At 33.6% G+C, this 21,757-nt stretch overlaps 1 protein-coding gene across 1 annotated transcript in view; it reads right to left on the reverse strand.

Moving 5' to 3' along the window:
* The window catches only part of LOC145692669 (uncharacterized), a gene marked incomplete in the record, with an annotated part of 211,323 nt that overhangs the window by 11,902 nt on the left and 177,664 nt on the right, over positions 1 to 21,757 (reverse strand). Inside the window, 3 exon segments of the mRNA XM_081768044.1 lie at positions 13,838 to 14,450; positions 15,221 to 16,948; positions 19,387 to 19,593. Coding sequence (XP_081624170.1) covers positions 13,838 to 14,450; positions 15,221 to 16,948; positions 19,387 to 19,593 — 2,548 coding nt within the window.

The raw sequence follows: 21,757 nt of genomic DNA on the forward strand, positions 1-21,757 counted from the left end.
GAGGTTCACGTGGGCAGGTCATGTAGCCAGGATGAAAGAAAGCAGGAATGCTCTCAAAGTTTTAACTGGAAGACCAATCGGAAAACGACCATTAGGAAGACCTAGGCGCAGATGGGAAGACAATATTAAGATAGATCTCGCAGAAATAGGATCCAGTTGGCTAAGGATAGAAGTCAGTGGAGAGCTTTTGTGAACGCGGCATTGAACTTCTGGGTTCCATAGATCATAGAGTTAGTTAGCTTGCACCCCCACCCCCTTGTTCGCTTTTCACGTCCCCAGATTAGGAACCACTGTCCTAGAAAACCTAACTTTAAGTATCTGCATTTATTACATGAAAAACGTAAATTAATAGGTTATTACAGTTATTACGTAAATTAATAAGTTATAGTCAGATGTAAAATATAATTTTAATTCCTGTGAAATAATTAAAAATTTTGAATATTTATTCATTCCTTGGATTTCTAAAATTTTTCACATGCATCATTCTGATTTTAAAGATTTCTGTATTTGGACTCATTTAATCAATGTGAACTCTTCACAACCACTTTTCTATTTAAATCTGTAAGAGTTCTAGTTCAGTTTTCAGATGGCTCTAAATGTATATTAAATATATTAGAAGTATCCTGTACACTTTTTTCTTTTTCACATGTTTGCTTTAATCACATGAAAATGTACAGATTTCCTATGAATATAGTGAGTTCTTTCCGCAAATAAATTATAAATTCTATAAATAAATTCGTTATCTTTCCCGAATTTGGGCTGTTATAAAAACATAACGAACGTTGTAATAATTTATTATTTCATTTATATTGGTAAGAATATTAAAAAATCATACTGATAGAAACAAACTGGATCAATGTATCGAAATTATTTGGTGCATTTTACTTGATTGGTAGTAGGAACTGTGGGTTCAAAGTGGTTAGGACTAACTAAAAGAAATGAAAAAGATAACTCATTACCAGAGCGCTATACCGTCGGAAAATTTTGTTTTCAAAAGCAAAATACGCATGACATATAAAAATAATACAACATTTTTCTCTTATTTGTTTTTCATAAGTGAATGGAGATAATGAAATGCAACTTACCACAATCATAGATAATGTTATTCTACAACAGAAAATATGAACCTGAAGAATTTTGTGTTGTAATATTACCTTGGAATCCTATGAACTACCTTTTTAATAATAATTGTATTTAGTTTGTAATAAACAAAATAGTTTTAACATAGTTATTAAAATTAAATAATAATTGTATGTCAAAACTATTTTGTTTATTAAAATTAAATAATAATGTTATTTAAAAAGTAGTTCACAGGATACCAAACCAACATGTTACGTAATTAAATGCAATTGAGTTTGCTGCCTTAAAATTAGATTTTGGGAGGATTATTATTCTGGCAACACTGTAATTTCTATGGATAGCAACACTGAAAATTCTTCAGGTTCATATTTTGTGTTGTAGAATAACATTATCACTGATTGTGGTAAGTTGCATTTTATTATCTCCTTTCACTTCTGAATAAACAAGCAAAAGAAAAATGGTAAATTTTGTATTATTTTTAATATGTCAGACTCTTAAGGTAAATTTTAAGAATTTTCAACAATTTATATACCGTATGTGAAGAACGGAAAATTTGTTATGCCTACGCCAAGACTATATAGATATGCATGATATAACTAATGTAAAGAAAGTGTGGAATATACATTGACCATATAAATGGCAAGTATCTTCATGCTGTTTGTCTAATTAGGAGAAGCATGTGGTATGGCCTCATCAATATTACTAATTATGTGTTGGAAAGTGTTGGAAATAACTTGTATTTCAAGCTGTTTTGTTCAACAGCAAAATTGATGGTTTGGTTCGCAATTGAAAATTTGCTTACAAACTTTAGTAAAGTCATATGTTACTAGCAGAGCCGAAACGGACTTGAAGAACGTTCATCTAACAACCAGAAAAGAATATATGACCTCATTCATATTTTTGATACTATATTGAAAAGAATTCTAATCGATCTCAAAATAATTAAAGTTATATTTCTTCTACTTCATGGACAATGAAATATTAATAGTTGTACCGTATATACCATATACTAATTTTAAAATATCAATAAAATCAGACTAAATTTTATGATCAAGAAGAGACGTGTTCTCAAAATTAAGTTACAAGTAATTAACAATTTTAAGATTATCAGAACTTTTATTTCAACAAAAACAAAATCTGACAGGTCAATTTGGCACACGTATCTTCAGTCGTTTTACATAACGACGGATAAAGCATTTTTAACATAGATCAGGGCAACTTACAGAAACTTTGAAGTGCATAAGAAATCATTTTAAAATAATCTTTCGAAACAATTTGAGATTTGCAGCATGAACCTTTGTACACTTACTTTTGTGGGTTTTGGGATTAGTTTTCCTTTTATCTTTCTTAATTGCTTAACTTATCCACAAAACGTGACGATAAGCTCACATTGAATAAATACATAAATAAATAAATAAATAAATAAGTGATAGAGTTAACAACTTGATCCTTATTCGGCATGCAAGTAAAGAAATTCTCTTACTTATTGCCTTATGTGTTTTATCTTATTTGTTATTATTATTATTATTACTTTTAGGTAAAAGGTACAAAAGAAGTCTAATACGTTATGTAGCAGATGTTTACAAGTTTTAAGAATACATAAACACAAGTTTTGAAGAAGAATACATAAATTTTCAGTGTAAGAAGTGAAGCTTGTGTTAAGTAAATAATACTATTTCTCTAAATAAAAGATCAAAATAGATAATGTTGTTTTTATGTATAAACATATAACACACTAAGTCCTCCACCATAACTACTATTATTATAAACTACTACTATCTAAAGAAAAATGTAATACTACAACATAGATTTTGAGAAGTGAGTACATAGATAATAGTACTGAAAGGAGTAAATATTTAACACTTTCCATGTCTAAAGCGTAAACAAAGTAGTATAATTCAACAAGACATTTTTGACAACATCTTAGCCGCATAGGAATGCCACTTCTAGTGAAAACAACGAAGTCAAGCAGTGCCAGGTTTGGTCCGAAGGGAGATGCGTTACCGTTCGTATTTAACAAATGGTGTTGGCATTTCGTCTTCAACCTAACATCGTGAGGACAACTGGGGACCTACTTGAAAGAAAGAGGCAGCCAGCTCCTGTCTAGAAATGGAGGAATAATGAGTAGTCCAAACCGGTTGGTAGGGCCCTGGTCCCTAAGAGTTGTCCCTCCAGGTGTTTTTTAACAAGCACTTTTTGGAGCCTCAGTTGTCTTTAAATATAATGATACAAATTTAATTTTGACACTTTTTGAATGCAGGCGATATAATTAATGAACCACTTACAGAGGAAACGTAACCTCAAGGATAATATTAAATGACAATATTTTTTGCATTTTAGTTTTTCAGTTATTCAACAGAACTCAACATCTATTAGTAAAACAGAATTAATTTGAATATAGTAGTTTTTGGGCAATCAGTCAGGTGAAATCTACGTCGTGCAACGTTTCGAGAACTAACATTGTTCTTGTCTTCAAACCAAAAACAGAAGTATTTAATTTGTAAACTATTAATTGTAGCTACTAATGTAAATAATAATTAATTACACGTTTTTGTAGTTAATTTGGACTTGGTTTACGTTGAATTTACATCCGTTGTATTCTAGGCCACTCACTTCAAACTTAATTTTTTCAATTTGGAGAATTCTTCATGTTTTCCCAATCGTGCATTTTTTTAAACAACGTTATATGTCTACGTTGTTTTCCAAGAATTTCTTTTTAATAATATAACATTTATAACATCTTTAAAACATCGGTTTGACAATTTTTTTCGTTTGAGACAAAGTGAATTACAAGTTTCTTTTTTGCTAATCCCAGTTGTTTTTGTGATTTATTCATATAAATACAAACCGTTTTGATATCTATCTGTTACACAATTCTAGGTGGTGCAAAAAGGGACATTTTTAACACTTCTATAGTTATACATACAACAGCAAAACAGAATATCATTCAGAAGACATCTGGCAGGGTAAGAAACACTATAAAGTCAAGCTTAATGTCTTTAAGAAAAAAGCTACAAAAGTAACAATAAAAATGAGGAAAATATATACGGTACAGTTATGGAGTTTGGGAGATTTACAAATCCTTAAAAAAATGCACTTACGACAGGGAAAGTATTAAATATGTACACAGGGTGGAGCACTTATTTTGAAAGGCACTTGGAACTTTGAAATTAATAAATAAAATAACATTGGAATTTTGCAACATGCTAATATCGGTAGAGGGACATAATTAAAAAAAACTCTGTAATTCCACCAGATTAATGGTATTATCGACAAAGCATAAAGTTGTACATCTTTAGTTTTTCAAGTGACACTACGTTAAGTTACAACAAATTTTAAATCTATATATTAAACAAAAACATACAATATTTCATTTATTATTCAGTGTTGCAAATTAAAGATACTACAATCTCACAAAAGTCCAAATTTTGGAGACCTCTACAACAGTAACACCGCAAATAAGATGGAGAAGCGATATACATTCGAAGCACCTTAATGTCGGGTACTATCAACATTAATATTTGATATCTAAAACAGTTCCCAAAAGATCAAAAACACGGGTAGATATTGCTATACTGCTCAAAATGACATATTTGTGAGACAATTTTTAAATGAAAATTGCTCTTCTTTGTTTCTTTTATATTACAGCAATAATTTTTGGTAAGTACATTATTTCAAGCAATGTTGTAAACTTTATCAATGTTTATCGTATCTCTGGAACTGTTTAAAATATCAAATTTCTGTAAACGGTATTACGATATTTAAGTTACTGAAAATTAAATATGTGATTGGAAGTGGTATTTATTTAAGTATTTTTCAAAAGAAGACCTTTATAATAAAAGCCAAACTTTCAATCCTTTGTAACTTTGTTTTTATTAATTCGAAATACGTAATATCGTTATCATAGTATTCAGTACTTAGATGTGTATTGCCCCGTCCATCTCACTTGCTCTATTAGTGTTGTAGAGGCCTCTAACATTTGGACCTTTGTAGATGTTTATAGTAATGTACTGTGCTTAGTTTCAGATACTAAACAATAAGTGTGGTATTGTATGATTGTGTATGGCATGTATATTTTAAGTATACAGGATGTTTCAAAATAACACCAACAACATTTGGGAGGTGATTCCTGATACCAAGATAAGACTAAAGTATAAACCAACCTGGGTGTAGAAATCTGTCATTTCGGAGTTATAGGCTGCCGAAAACATGAAAAATGAACTTTAAAGGTTCATAGCTTTACTATCGAGCCTATCGTAGTCGGGTCAAGACTTCACTTAGGAACTAATATGTGCGCTAACCAAAAATACATATTTCAGAACAATTTTATAGAGGGAGTTTGACTACGAGCATATAATTTGAAGTACTCATCAGCTACCTCTATAAACATTGTTGCGGAAGTACCGCAGGATTCTGAAACATGGATATTTGGATAGGGCACATACTAGTTCCTAAGCGAAGTCTTGACCTGCTTCCATAGTGTAGGTCCCATAGTATTGGAGCTATGGACTTTTGAAGTTCATTTTTTGGTGTTTTCGACAGTCTATAACTTCTATATGACGGATCTCTGCACCCAGGTTGGTCTATACTTTTCATCTTACCTTGGTGTCAGAAATTATCTCCCAAACGTTGTCGGTGTTGTTTTGACACACTCTGTATAATAACCTGATGCAGTGCCATTTGAAAAAAAAAAGATCAATTTTATGTTGAATTGGCAACACTGTTAATCTAGTTGTTTACAAAGTATATCAAATAGTGTCTTCTTGTCGATATTTACATGTGCAAAATTTCAGCTTTTTTTATTTATTAGTTTAAAAATTACAAGGGGATTTTAAGATAAATACTCTACCCTTATCTATATAATACATACTGACTGAAAAATATTATAAAGATAATTGTTGTTTCTTATTGTGTATAAAGAGAGACTGCGAAAGTGCTAAAGGAAGAAATTTCGAAGGACAGTTACCAGAAGATGAGGAAAGCTCCAACTTGGCCAAATGCAAGTGTTGATGCTGGGATTGTGGTGATCATCTCCTGTATACCACTAGGACAGGGCAGAGAAAGAGAAAACGTTAATAACTCCACCACAGAACCAAGAGAACAGGTAGCTTCTCTGTTACACAGAGAAATCAAATTATCTGATCGTTTAATCTTTCCTTACTACGTTAATATACAAGTATTTTCGAATCAAGATATAGAAATGTAGAATTTGTGAAATTACATAAAATAATCATGTAAAACTAAAGTCCATTTTAGTACTTTTGGGTCTTCATGTCTTGTTGTCAATTGTATACGTCATAGTCGTGACTTATGCTTGAACTTGTAGCTTTAAACGCTATAACGTTGGAAGTATAGTTTTTTGGATCAAAAGATCCAATATATTTCAGATTTTTTTTCTTGTAGGCCGTATAATCTGTAGAACTATATATAGTGTAGCCAAACCCAAACTATCACTTAACTCGGCATGATGTGCTTATTCTGTAGAAAATACGTAAGCTTGATTTAGAGATCGTTCAAAACTTTTGTGGCCCGTGATCCAAAAACTAATTATTGGCCAAGATCGCAATCTTTCGATGCATTTTTTTGATCATTCCTAAAATTATTGACTAAGATTGCAATCTTCTTTTAATCCATTTTTGATCATTTCTAAAATTATTGACTAAGATTGCAATCTTTTAATCCATTTTTTAATCATTCCTAAAATTATTGACTAAGATTGCAATCTTTTAATCCATTTTTGATCATTCTTAAAATTGTTGACTAAGATTGCAATCTCTTAATCCATTTTTTGATCATTCCTAAAATTATTGACTAAGATTGCAATCTTTTATCCAATTTTTGGATCATTTCTAAAATTCTTGTTTAAAAAGTAATGTCGTCTTTTTAAACTTCCCTACAGACATTCGAAGTAGAAGGTCTTGAAACAGAGACTTCACGGGATCAAGTTTTAAAGGACTATATTCTATATAATCTCATCTACTGATGAAATTGTCAACCGTTTATGACAAAAATATGCGCAGTTCAAACTTTTAATTATGATTTTTCAGCGTTCTTATTATGCATAATAATATGGTTTTCTGTATATAACTTTTTATCTATTAAAAATACACAGTGAGTTAGGATTTATTACTAAAATTTATTCACAAAATCAATGCAATGAAATTTATACTTCGAATATTCAATACGATTACCAAATTCGGTATTGTTCGACCCGTTTATCAACTCGATTAAAATATTCCTTAGCTGCAGCTCTGCTCAGTAGTTTTACAAATTGTCTTTGAAGCCCAGAACCTAACACATTCTTTAAAAAAAAAAAAAAAAAAAAAGCCAAGGTGTTCAACGTGTCAGATCAGACATATTATTTTCATAAAACAAATACATTCTGCAATTATTTTGTTCATGGAATTAATAAATTGTTAGCTGAGAAACAGATAAAATGTGAATTAAATCCTGTTTTGCACCTTGTATTTTTCTACATTTTACAGTATTTCATAATATGATAGTTTATTTAATGTCTTGCTTTAAAGAAATAACATACATGCAATTAATGCTGTAAGAATTTCAAATATTAATGCATTTAGTTAATGGCTTTTGAAAGAAATCACATCGATAAAAAGTAAAATTTCATCAGTACACATTAAGGGAAGCAAACTGATATAATGTACTAATTCTTCTGAACAACAAGTAGCGGTGTCACGTAAAGGAGTTTGGTTTATATGCTGTGATATAAACCAAAGTGGTGGTAGAATTTTACAACTTCTGATTTCAGGTGAGAAATTAAAGTGAAGATGGGGGTATACTCTTGAAACGCTTAATTGATTGTAGAAAGTCGCTTCTCGCTATTTATTAGCGTCTTTACTCTATAGTGATCAACGTTATAACAGGATAACAGGAAGTGGTTGATTTCAGCCACTTCCGGTCTGAATAGAGGATTAAGACAGAAGCAGGGTCTATTCTTAATCTATTTCAAAAACCGCTTGCCGCCATCTCTTATCGTTTCTGCTGTAAGAACAGATCAATGTAGATCAGAACAGATCAGTGTAGATCAATGTTGAAACCGGAAGTTGTAGTGGATTTATATCACTTCCGGTTTTAGTAGAGAGTTAAGTATGGAGATGAAATGCAGTCTTGAGGGGGATTGATGGATTACAAGTAACCGTTTCTCACTATCTAGTACCATTTCTGCTCTTCAGTGATCAATGTTAAAACCGGAAATGGTTAATTTTAACCACTTCCGGTTTGAATACCACTTCCATCAACGAACTCAATTTTAACTTTCGACCCACTACATCCTGGGCAAAACTGATAGTGTCAGATTTTTTGTCTACCGGACGCACAGACAGACAGGATAAATATATAAAGGTTTAGTAAATCAAACGCCAAAAAATTAGTACAATTAAGTAAGTTTTTTTACCTTAGTAGCGAAAATTTTAATTTTTACCGACGTCATTTCACTCAAGAGCCGCCCCTAATTTAGTCTACATTTACGAAAGTAGTTATAATTTCCACATTTTAATTAACTGTTGTTCTTACATCTACAGAGGAGTTACTAATACTGGTTAAATTAAGCTGTTAATAAAAACAATATATATACAGGGTGTTAATGAACTGTACCGACAAACTGTAAGAGCTGATTCCTCACTTCAAAATAAGAGAAAAAAGTTCATCTGGACCTATGGCGAAAAGTGCATAGTTTCAGAGTCCTATTTCGAATTCCAGAAACAGTGGATGGTGGTCCTTATCACCGTAAAGGAAACCACGCATACGCAATCCAGAAGTCCATATATGTCAATTTTCAATAGCTATACAGGGTATTCCCTATAGGGTGTAATTCTCAGATACGCTCTCAATAAATTTTTCAGATATACTCTGATTTCAAGGAGGGTCTAAAGTAGGCAGGAAATAAGCTTTGACAACAATGAACACCCAATGCTTCGGAGGGAAGTCGGAAGTGTTAGGAAATGGCAGCTCCATGATTTCTGTGTTCAGAATAACGTGTGGTGTGATGTATTTCGTCACTGTACATTTCACGTTTTCTTCGTTTATAAGCATAAAAAGAAAACATTGCAGCATGCTTTTTCCCGAGTACGAGAGACCGTGCTGCTGACGATTCTTAACACTTCAGACATCACGCCAAAGGATTCTATGTTCACTGCTATCAAGGCTTATCGTTTGTCACTTTGGACCAACCATAAAGTCAGAGTATATCTCAAAATTCGGTTGATGAACTGTCTGGAAATTTCACCTTGCAGGGAATACTCTATACATCCATTGAACATTAATGAAATATGCATTTTTGGATTGCGTATGCATGATTTCCTTTACGCTGTCAAGGACCACCATCCACAGTTTCTTGAATTCGAAATAGGGGCTGTTGAAATTTGGCTTTTTCGCGATTTTGGACAGCCCTAGCTCTGAAACTATGCACTTTTCCCATAGGTCAATATGAACTTTTTCTCTTATTTTGATGTAAGGAATCACAGTTTGTCGGTATAGTTTATTAACACCCTATATATATATATATATATAACATATTGAATCATAACCACGAAAGCTTCTTAAGCAGTTATTTTGCAATGAGAATATACTGTACAATGGAGAAAAGCTACTGTGAAAAGTGTTAACAAGATTAAAAAGCAGTGCTTCTTATAAGGCATACAGACGAAAGTTTTTTATTTACATATTTTGCCATTTCTTTATACTTAGAGTAACTTTTTAAAAAGCAGATTTATAGAAGAGATATAGAAGGGAAAATTTGACATACCGATATGACTAACTTGATATTAAAAATTGTCGTATATTTCGATAAAGTAATGAAGCTGGGACGAAACTACTTCTGGATATGAATGTGAACATATGCTGCTGACATGAAGAAACTACTCAATTGTTTACCTGCCAGTCCCTATTTCTTGGCACTTCGACTATACCTATTGTCAGCCTTTTGTTTCAAAATATAATTTAGGGTTTACTTGTAAATGATGACAAGTCTTACCTACGAGGGAAGGGTGTGATGTCACTCAGAGATAATTGCACCAAATTTGGTGTAGGAGTAGGTAATAAGAATAGAAAAGAACGTGTGGAAGCATTCGTTTCGCAAGTGTTCGGAATCAGAGATAATGGGTCTTACAGTTCTGGAGAAGTATGGCCTGTCAATCAGATATTGACGGGACGAAGCATTTGCTCATTGTTAAGGTCAATGCAGACGTTAAATAAACTAGAATGAAAACAGAAAAGATGAGCTGAACAGAAAATGCGCCAATGTTCGCCCTCAGTCCCATCAAGCAAATGGCTGGATACTAACTCTATCAACTGCCTTTGCGATTGCAACATTATCTCTTATCAGTTGGGTATGCGTCACTAGTTAACTTAATGAAATTATATTAAGAAGAGAAAGCGACTATATACAGATATAAATCGATGTCAAAGACGAACCTCGAATTTGCGACTTTACTTTCTGAGCTGATCAAAGGAATGTTGAGGCTTACTCAACCATCAACATGCTAATTGGTTTTTGGCAAGGAGGCATAAACAGATTTTTAAGAGCAGATTTGTGCACAGTTTGTGATGTCAGACTTTCAACGCGTGCTGTGGAATTATTGCACTATTAACAAAACAGTTTAGAGGACAATACTAGTGTTTAAGTGGATAGCTGTGTGTAAGGTCTGAACATGTGACACTGAGTTGCATCAACTGGTGTAGGAGATAAAGACGAGAACGTAGAGCTTTGAGACATCGATGGTCGTGAGCCAACTGTACATAGTACACATGTGCGGAACTGTGAGAAAATGTGTCCAAATGGACAGTTATAAGTGTAAGTGATATCAAGGGAAAATAGAGTAGTTAAGACAGACAAAATTTTCCGAACATCTAGAAGAAATTACTAAAGTGATGAGTTTTGGTATTTATACTAAGTAATATTAAGAAAATAATTTGTCAAAATAACAATAATTTCCAGAATAACAATAATAGCGACAGCGAGCAAAGGCTCTGTCGCATCAATAGCTGATTGACAGGCCATACTTCTCCAGAAATGTAGGGCCCAATATTTCTGATTCCGAACGCTTGCGAAATGGATGTTTCCACATGTTCTTTTCTATTCCCATTACCTACTTCTGCACCAAATTTGGTGCAATTATCTCTGAGTAACATCACACCCTTCCCTCGTTAGAAGATAGATTTTCCTTTTACAAGTATTATACTTTAAGTTTGATATATTGATTAAACAAAAGACGACTAAGTATTTTTGTTATTTCTGTTCTTTTTAAGAAATAAGGATAACTTTATATATGATTTACATTTGTTACATATATGATAGATTCCTTCTATTATTATTTTCGAAACTGAACATATTACATCTTGTTGAAATTCCTTGTAATGGTGTCGAATGAGATTGAGTAATATTAGACATACATAGGAAGGTATCTACGTCTTTCCACAAATTTTCAAGTTAAAAGTCTTACATACTAACAATAATACAAAATTTTTCCATTTTTCCTTTACTTGTTTCTCATAAGTGAAAGGAGAGAATGAAATGCAACTCACCACAATCATAGATAACAGAAACAGAACATTCTGTTTCTGTTATTCTACAACAGAAAATATGAACCTGATGAATTTTCAGTGTTGCCATACATAGAAATTACAGTGTTGCCAGAATAACATTTCCCCCAAAATCTAAGTTAAGACAGCGACTAAAGGAACGAACTCAACTGCATTTGATTACATATCATGTTGTTTTGGAATCCTGTGAACTACTTTTTAAATAACATTATTGGTTTAATTTTAATAACTGTATGTTAATGTTATTTTATTTATTACAAACTAAAGACAACTATTATTTAAAAAGTAGTTCACAGGATTCCAAGACAACATGATACGTAATCAAATGCAGTTCAGTTCGTTCCTCTAGTCGCTGCCTTAACTTAGATTTTGGGCGAATTGTTATTCTGGCAACACTGTAATTTCTATGGATGACAACACTGAAAATTCTCCAGGTTCATATTTTCTGTTGTAGAATAACATTATCTATGATTGTGGTAAGTTGCATTTCATTATCTCCTTTCACTTATGAAAAACAAACAAACGAAAAATTTTGTATTATTTTTAGAAAGTCGGGCTCTTAATTTTAACCACAAAAGATTATGTCTTGTTATAGCATTGTAATTTTGCTCTCATCCTGTAATGTAAGAGTACTCTAACCGCAGTATGTTACTGACTTCTGTTCAATTATGTTTAACAATACTTGTCATGGTCTGTATTATCGTCAGAAAATGATGCTAAACATCTATGTGTCTGTACGTGCAAAATTGTCTTTCAATTGTTTTCGTTGAGTAAAGATTTGTCCATAAAGCGTCAATCTTTTATTTATGTTATTACTATTATTATTGTTTTCCTAGTTTTAGCTTTATGTTATAATTATATTAAATCTAAAGTCTAATAATTGTAATAATTTGGATTGCTTAATATATATAAATCTCTAGTAATTTTGATTGCTTAATATATATAAATCTCTTGAATTTATTAAAGTCATAAATAATATCAGTTTATCATCTTGCTATAACATTACACACATAAGTAGTATCTTTACAGATGATGTAAGCATTTTCCAGCACATTACTGTTGTGTCTAATGATTATTATTAAATTACATGGCAAGCAAAAAAAGTACACTTTTTTCGTGCAGGTTTACTTTTGGCGCACCACTCGAAGGAACTGTTCAAAAATTAGAATTCTTTTACTAATTTCCTTCTTATTGTTTCCTAAATGATTTGCGCTGGGAGACATGAAAATATTTCACATGGCGTAGTTAAAATTCAAGGGGGCTATCATAAGCGATTGTTGAAAAATTACAATTCTTTTACGATTTGCATATAAATACGGCGTCCGGATATATGCATAAAAACTATAATGCAAAAAACACAAAACAACATGTACTAAGTGGTCACTAAAACGTATGAATGCTATCTAACCGAGTGAGAGCAGGGCGAATCTAGGATCCCGGACGTTGGCGAGGGGGTGCGTCCGAAGGGAGCACGCGTGTCAGCGAAAGTGGGTATACGCATATGCGAGGGTAGTGAAAGCGAGTGGGTTTTGGTAATGATAAGAGTTTCAATAGCACTTATCATGGTTTCATACTAGTAGCGCTTCACTTTTAAACTGTACACTGTGGAGAAATATACCGCCGGTGAAAAATAGTTAATACAATCGTCTTTCATATGTACTCACTTATTTTAGCCGTAGTAAAGCACTTGTGTGGATTTTACACTAGTAACCCTATACTTGTAAACATAAAATACAGATGTATATTTGTATTTAATTCTATCGTTTGCAGAAATTTGTTCTTTATAAATTTATCTTTTCGTGCAAAGTATTAGATTTTACCTCTGAATCTTGCAACACGTGATGCGCCAAAAGTAAACCAGCACCCTTTTTTATGTGAGTTTCGTAAAGAAACATGTTTTAAAAGAAATAAAATCACTAACTTTGCTAGTCAATCCTTCATTTAACTCGATAACGCTAAAAAAAATCATTTCTTTTGTTTTTAAGTCTTATGCCCTTGTAACAAATTACAGTAGAGACAAAAGAGAATGAAAGAGAAAGTATCTATAAATATTATAAAATACAGAACTTGGAGTTTATTTTGAACCTGAGAGTATACCAAAACGGTATGTAACTAAAAGTCATGAAATTAAAGCATGGTTTATCAAAAAGAGTTTTATAACTACAAGTGTATTTAGATACATAATGTTATGACTTACCAGGTACTGTTTTGTGGAACTTGGCGGTTCCATTTTTGTGAGGCTGGAAGTGTGTAACTCCATACACTGTAGGAGTTGTAAATTGAGGTTGAGCTTCTAATTTCTTCGCTTCTTTGCTGAGCTTACTATATAAATAAACTTTTCTAGCATATAAGCAAAGTAGGACTATTTTAGATGCTACTAAATTTGCTACTACTATTACGAAATCCCTATGTCTTACAGGCAAAGTAGTAGCTGCAATCGTCCATGCGATCCACACCAACACCAGAAACACTGATGAGGCCAAAATCCATCTGGCCTCGCGGCCATTTTCTTCACTGTGCCACGTACAAAGGCCAAAAAGTACACTAGCAATAAGTAACACTATCACATACACTAAAGACACAACAAGCTCCACTTCGAAACTGTCCACAGGAGCACAACGCCACAATGGTTCCCCATTTGGACCAGCGTCCACCAAGTAGTCTATTTGGGACGGGGCCAACACAAGCCACCCTGAAGACAAAATTACTTGAACAAGTATGAGAGCACCGGCAACCACTAACAACCCTGCAGGCTTTGCTAAACCATCCTCAGCATCTTTGGCACCTTGCCGCCTCCACGTATTAACAACCTGGAAAACATTTTTTTACTTATTAATATATTGCTAATCAAGAAATATATTTGATTTGACACCACTTCGCGCACGATTTTATTTTATACAAATATAAATCAAATACACATTGACAAGACAACACGCAAATATGAAAATTACAGTTATATTACGGTTTCGATAGAGTACCAGAATCTTCGTCAGGCAGAGAGCGCTACTCAAGTCAGAAGCGCTGTGTATCTGATAAAGGTACTTGTGGAATATCGAAACCGTCGCATAACTGACAGAACTAGTTTTTGTAAGATTTGTGTTTTACCTTGTGAACGTGTATTTCATTCATATTTATATAAGGTGTTAGTGAACTCAGTGCCATTAACTTAGGAGGTAATTCTTTATATCAAATGAATAATAATAATGAAAAAAGCCTTTAGTAAACATGGGTCAGAAAACATCATGGTCTACAAAAATAACAGAAAAATACGTTCCGAGGTGTTGAACTGAAAACATTACAGAAAAGATGGAATAAATTAATAGTTAAATGGAAACGAATATACTATGAAAACATGGAGTAAACAACGATATTTGCATATATGCTAATACCCAAAAATCTCACAAATTAAATCTTACATTGATCTAAATGTGTTGTTTCAACGATAAGAGAATCTACCTTCATTTCTTTTTTTAAATTATTTGTTTATTTGTCAGTAGACTAATAAAGATTTCTTCTTAATTTAGAAAGCTGTGACAATCTTAGGAGAATAAGATTTTAGTAAATTGTTGAACAAACTTACCTTCACCAACATTCCTGAGAATATGACTGCATAGGACAATCCCAGTAAAAACCTGCGAGCGCTGCAGGTTATCTCTGTAGGGCTAAATATGAAGCATAAATTTGTTGCATATAATAAAAGAATGCCTAGAAGTATAAGATACCCCAAAATGGAAGTCCCAGAAGCTTTAGGAAAAGCAGATAAGAAATAGAAAGCTGTGGCTAAAGCAACGATTGCTCCAAAGACGCTAAGAGCACTTGTGACCACGCCCCACATGGAACGGAAGTTATCGTGGATCGGGGGTCGGCGTGGCACTGATTTTGCTGCGTAGCGTAATGACTGTGTGCTACAAACTGTTAAACAGTCACCAGCATCACATTCTGCTAATGGTCGAAGAGCTGGATACCGGAATGACACGTCACTAATTCGTGCAGCTAAACCTGCTCCAGGCCTCCATCCCCCAAACTTCACATAGTCAAAGCTTCCATTTTCAACTTTACGATAATTCCACAAATGGAAACCTGTTTTGGCCTCTTCACTTGCAGATTTTAAGATTTCTTTGTTTAGTGCAATTTTTGCTCCTGGGCCACAGTCATCAAGCGATTCAGCTTCGAAATGATGTTCACAATGATTTTCTAAAAATCTGTGAAGTCCTCGGGCAATCGTCCATATTGCCCTGACTGTGTTCCAGACATTAGAATCAATTTCCACGTTAGATATATCTAGAACTTCGTTGCCTGAACACTGGTCGGGGTACTGAGTTTGGATTACTGTACTTCCCCTTAGTTGACATCTAAAGGTATGTTGGTGAAACTCTTCGTACCACGTACTTGGCACAGGCCAATGATCACTTAGTGATAAGGAACGCATAAATTGACGAAATCCTGGCACTTCATAATTTTCAACACTGAGTGTAATCGTTCCAGCAGCAATGTTTTCTATACCACGCACCAATCGCTTGTCTGTACCCCATCCAAGCCCTGATATAAAGGTAAGTCTATCAGAAAGTTTTCTTTCACCCACAGCTTCCAGAAATAATCTTATCTCGTTGTAAGATTCGAGTAAAAGTACCACTACGGATGCTGAAGACATTTTTTGAATATCGGAAGTAATTTTAGACACGTCTTGTTGTATATTTGATTCCGAGACAGTCCAGATACCACCTACGCACATGTCACTATCTGACATCAAAGAAATAAACAAATTCTTAGCTGCTTCGCTAGATTCGGTATCACTATGAACGATTAAAATGTATCGCCAATCGAACATATTCACCACGTCAAACAGAGCTTCTACTTGTCTAGCATATGATGGTGCCATGTTGAAATAAAGCTTTTGTTCTTTATCCTTGCTTCTCTTGGTGTGAATAACCGGTGACACGATTTGAGGAATTCCCTCAGCTTCGAACAGAGGACTGACAACATCTGACGCCTCTTCATCTAAAGTTACAGCAGCTACAATAGAATCAGACGCCACTACGTCACTGCCAGCATAACCCTCGCCAGAGAAGAATGTAAATAATCTCTCATGAGCTCTTGGAGGTTGTGAACAGTGGTCGAACACTAAAGCTCCCAGTTCAATCCCTTCTAATACACTTTCGTTGTGGTTAACTTGTTCAAGAGCGAATGTCAAAGCTGCAAGATTCTGGAACATTCCAGCAGAATGGAAGTTTCCACAATTGAAATAGTTGTTGCCTTGACGATGGAAAGGCACCAGTCCCAAGATGGCGAACTTACGATTAGATGGTACCTGAAATAAATAGATTGCATGATTAAAACAAGAATACAAGAACAAGACATATTACTATTTTAGTAATTACTTAAGATTCTATGTAACTCACGTATCGTTAGATTTCTGGAAACACTTTGCTTCTACTTACAAAGTAAGTTATTTTGGATACGGTACGTTATACTGTATATAGTTATAACGAAACAATTGTACAAAAACAGCAAAATAAGGAGAAGTTAGAAACATACAAAAACAACTTCTTTCCCAAGAGCTCGTTATTTAATTATGTATTTTTGGTGCGTACGTGGGTCAATACTGCCAGATCAAAATTTAGAATCATTATTTGTTTCACATTAAAATTACTTTTTTGCTTGTTTGATTATTTTGGAAAGAATAATCTTAAGCCTATGATTTATTTAGTTTGCTTATATCCACATATTAGTATCCACACATGTGTTTATATCCACATAATCCACAATTATAAAACGATCGTTATGTATTTCTTTCTACTTGCTTTTAATTTGTTTCAAGTGATGACTGTATTAATTTTGTTATTTAAGTTCAAATTCATGTTTCTCTAGTAATTTCATTACTTTTAAAGTTCCTAACATGTTCCGTTATTCCAAGATTCATGTTTTACTTTTGTCATGCCAGTGTCTGTATTCTGATATTTACAACAAACATGACTGATTCCATTGCCATTTCTCTTGAGAAGTAAACTTTTTATAAACGATGACCAAGTTTTCTCTATATTTATAGAACGAGTTTGAACTGAGCTACGGTTATCCTTCCAATACATACACCAACTGATCAGTGAATTATGACTGTTTACTTAATACCCTTACTTTGCCCTTTCGTCTTTCCTCACTTGATTCGAAGTGCTACGGATATAATAAGTTGTCGATAGTTGCCCCCTGCTATAGCTATCCGTGTTATGTGTAATGTGGCCTTCAATGCTCAATGGTAGATATCTCGAGCCTAGATTCTAAAATCAAGACACACACACACACAAAAAAAAAACTATTATAAAAACTTTAGCAATTTAGCAGCATATAACTCAAAATTAAGTTAAACATGCATAAATTAACATTCCTTTTAATCCTAAATAATTATAATTTCCCGTTCTGGTATTCCCTAATGATTGTTCTTCACGATTTACATATGTTGTTTCTAAACACTTTTTTATTTTATAAACCTAAAAATTGAATATTGTAGAAAGAACATTAAGCTTTGTCTGGAATAAAACATTAGGAAATTTCTTCACAGAACTTGCTTTATTTCTCAAGACTAAGAATGAAAAATGTGTGAATATGTGAAGATGTGTTAATACTGGAGTAAAGAGTATCTTTTCTCAACAACTATTCAACATAAATTTCGTTTGCTGAACGCATTCTATCTGACAAAGAACACTACATTGATAATATGTACATCGTGTCAATAAAAAATATTATCATACTGTGAGCTCCACGAGTGGCAATGCAGACATCAAGACTATATTCCCATTCAATCCACACACGCAATCTGATCCACATATCTGATGAAATAAGACTGGATGACAGAACTGATACGAACTTGCACTTCTTACAGGTTTTGCGGCATTGGGGGGTACATAGACACAATTCTTTACGTAACCCCATAAAAAGGAAGTCACAGACCGTCAAGTCAGGCGGCTACTTATAGAAGACATTAACATGATTTCCGTCACGTCTAATCCATCTTCCTGGAAACCTCTCATTCAGATGTTCCCGAACATGTAAATGCTAGTGAGGAGGTGCTTCATCTTGTTGGAAAATACAGTCATTGCCTTCTTCTTTTTCCAATTGTGGAAATAATCAATTAGTGAGCATGTAAACATAAGTGTGTTGTTCACCAATTAGTGAGAACAAAGTAAACATGAGTGAATTTACTTTTTCTGTGTTTGATCCCGTCCCATTATTGACACTGTGGTCCATTGTTGACATGCACAAAAATATTTTAATTTTTCTTTCAAATGTGACCAATTTTATTTAAATGTGGTTATTCAAACCGACGTAATACCACTTTATAAAGTATGATAGTACTTGTAAGGACACGCTGTATTTTAGAAGAATTAGATGGGTTGAAGGTAAGGAATTCTTTTAATCATGAATTTTTGTAATTATTTAACACATGAGGCTGCAAAAATTACAGACGAAAGAAATCTTTTAAAGTCTCTAAAGGTATTCTCCTTTTTTTTTTTTTTTTTTTTTTTTTTAATGATGAGGATATAACTTTTACGTATATGACTCAAAAGTCTAAATTCTGACGATCTGAAGGTCAATTAAGTACTGAAACAGTTGAAATCTGGGTTGAAGAAGTGAAAAATACGCACTTTCCAAGATGCAAACAATTACTTTCTCCTTAGTGCCAAACAGTTACAATTCTCACTTATAGTTTAAAAGTAGGTTTAAAAAAAAAAAAATAAAGAATAAAGCACTTACCTGAAGAAAATGTGGTGACGTTAATTTGTCTTGTGTTGCTAAACAACTAAGACACTTGGACGTGATTTCCATCAAAGGAATTTCTGTTTTATTCTCCGTGTAAGCTTTCATTTTGCTCATATCAATTTCAATTCCATCTCGCAGACTTATCTGTCCTACTGGAAGCAATCCATAAGCATCACTTCCTATACGTCGGAAATTCAGCACCTAACACAGAGAGAGCAATAGGTTTTATTTTCATGCTTTATTATAAGAATTTCGTTTATTTTTTGTATTCTCTAAATATTTAAATAAAATATATATTTGTAGGAAATAAAATTGCTGTAGAATTGTTTGGTTTATAATTGGAAAATCACAGAGGAAGAATTAAGAATGCCACAAAATTATATTAAAAAAAAATATATATTTAAAAAATTCAGTTTAACGTCCCATGATTATGCACTTTAAGGCTAAGGGACACGACGATTAAGATAAGTGAGTAATGATAGTAGAATTGGTGGAATAAGAAAGTGGGAGAAAACGGGAGTACTCCGAGAAAACCTGCGGACACAATGTTGTCTACTTCAAACTATTTGGCCGAGATCGAGCCAGGGACCCCACGGACCAGAGGTAAGTGCTCTACCACTTAACCACCGTGCCCCCCCTCCCCCCCGTGAAAACAAAGATAGAACTAACATCCTACGGTAGGTTTGGACATCTTTATGCTATCTCCATAAAGCAGAATTCGGTACGGTAGCAGCGGAGGATTATGAAACATGGATATTTAGACAGAGTATATACTATTTTCAGTACTGTAGTCCTTAAAGTTTCAGAGGGTATACGCTCTTTTGTGACCATCTATGACTGTCATAAAAGACATAGAAAACATTTTAATGAACAATTTAAAAACGCATGTATTAATTCAATTGAAATATAAATGATACTTTACTGTTTTATAGTCTAAAAGCGTTTCATGCTAATTTCTTGATGACACTTCTTACTTAAATCATCACTTCTCAACCCTCCCACTGAACATTCACGGCACCCATTTCATCCAGTCCCGCTGGGTACTCATGCGCTTCACTCCTCCGTCCCATGGCTCCGGGTCCATGCATCTTAAAACCAGAAATCCATTTATTATAAACAGGTCATAGCAAGGTTGGCATCCAAGAAAAGGAGTCCACATCCGAGGCTTATCTTTCTACTATGCTTGATCGCAAGTTTTAAATGCCAGGTGATCGGTCCGGCACAACCCCCAACCTAAAGGACCAGTGGTTGACTGCAGTTTCGAAAAACTGGGTGGTGGGGACGCCACATCCCGACGCCGGGTTATTATTGGAGTTATAGCCCAATTAAATAAATAAATAAATATAAACGAAACAAAAATAGAAAATGACATACGCTTTGAAGCAGAAGGTACACTCTAATGACTAAGATTAAGCAGAATGTATTGTAACGTAAGGGCATCCAGGGGGGGGGGGCGATTGATCCCCCCTCCAGAAAAGAAGGAAACTTTCTTGTTTTATATATATAAATAATATCCATCCCAGAGTTTGGAGCCCTTAAAAGTAGCATTATGACACCCCCCCCCCCCGAATTCGGTCCTGGATCCGCCCCTGAGGGCATCTAGTAAATTTTGTAAATTTGACTGAAGCCAGCATAGGTCAAATAAGTATATATCGTGTGAAGTATAATACGAAATTTGAAAATCAACAAATGTTTACTAACAAGTAAAGAATTATTTTTTTTCTACACGTTGAATAACAAGACAACCCTGTTCGTTCCTTAAAACGACAGGTGATAGGTAATAAACGAAATTTCGAAACAATAATGTATATATCGCATTCTTTAAATACTTCTTAAACACTTGAAATAGAATATGAAAAGTGAGCACAAGATTACTGAACGTGGGCCTCGTGACAAGTTCGAGTTTGCAATATAATTTTGAAGATTAACAAGACTAAATATGTATTTAAATGAGGCCTTTTTATGCCGGAATGGTACCGTATAACTTCCTTTTCCATTTACACATATTTTTAAAAAGAACTTAGTTATAACATTATATAAATTTAGACCTTATTTGGACGTAGTTATTTTTCCTAACCCTACGTCTTACCTGCTAAATCCAAAGTGACTGGAAATCGGTACGGCAATTCAGTTCCGGGTCTAGTACCACAATTGCCCACCAAATGGCAGCACACTTCACACAGGCTAGTATACAACAGACTATCTCTCTCTCTCTCTCTTTACTGAGTTTTAATCATTGTGCTCTTACAACATTTTCTTATACATAGTAATAAATACAAAGACATTTATTGGGACTATTACGTTACAGTATACAACGTGTACCGCCGTGTACCCTCGACTACAGGCCTGATTATTTTATTAATCC

The sequence above is a fragment of the Thermobia domestica genome, chromosome 8, assembly GCF_964235325.1.
Source record: "Thermobia domestica chromosome 8, izTheDome1.hap1.1, whole genome shotgun sequence".
Classification (NCBI taxonomy): Eukaryota; Metazoa; Arthropoda; class Insecta; order Zygentoma; family Lepismatidae; genus Thermobia; species Thermobia domestica.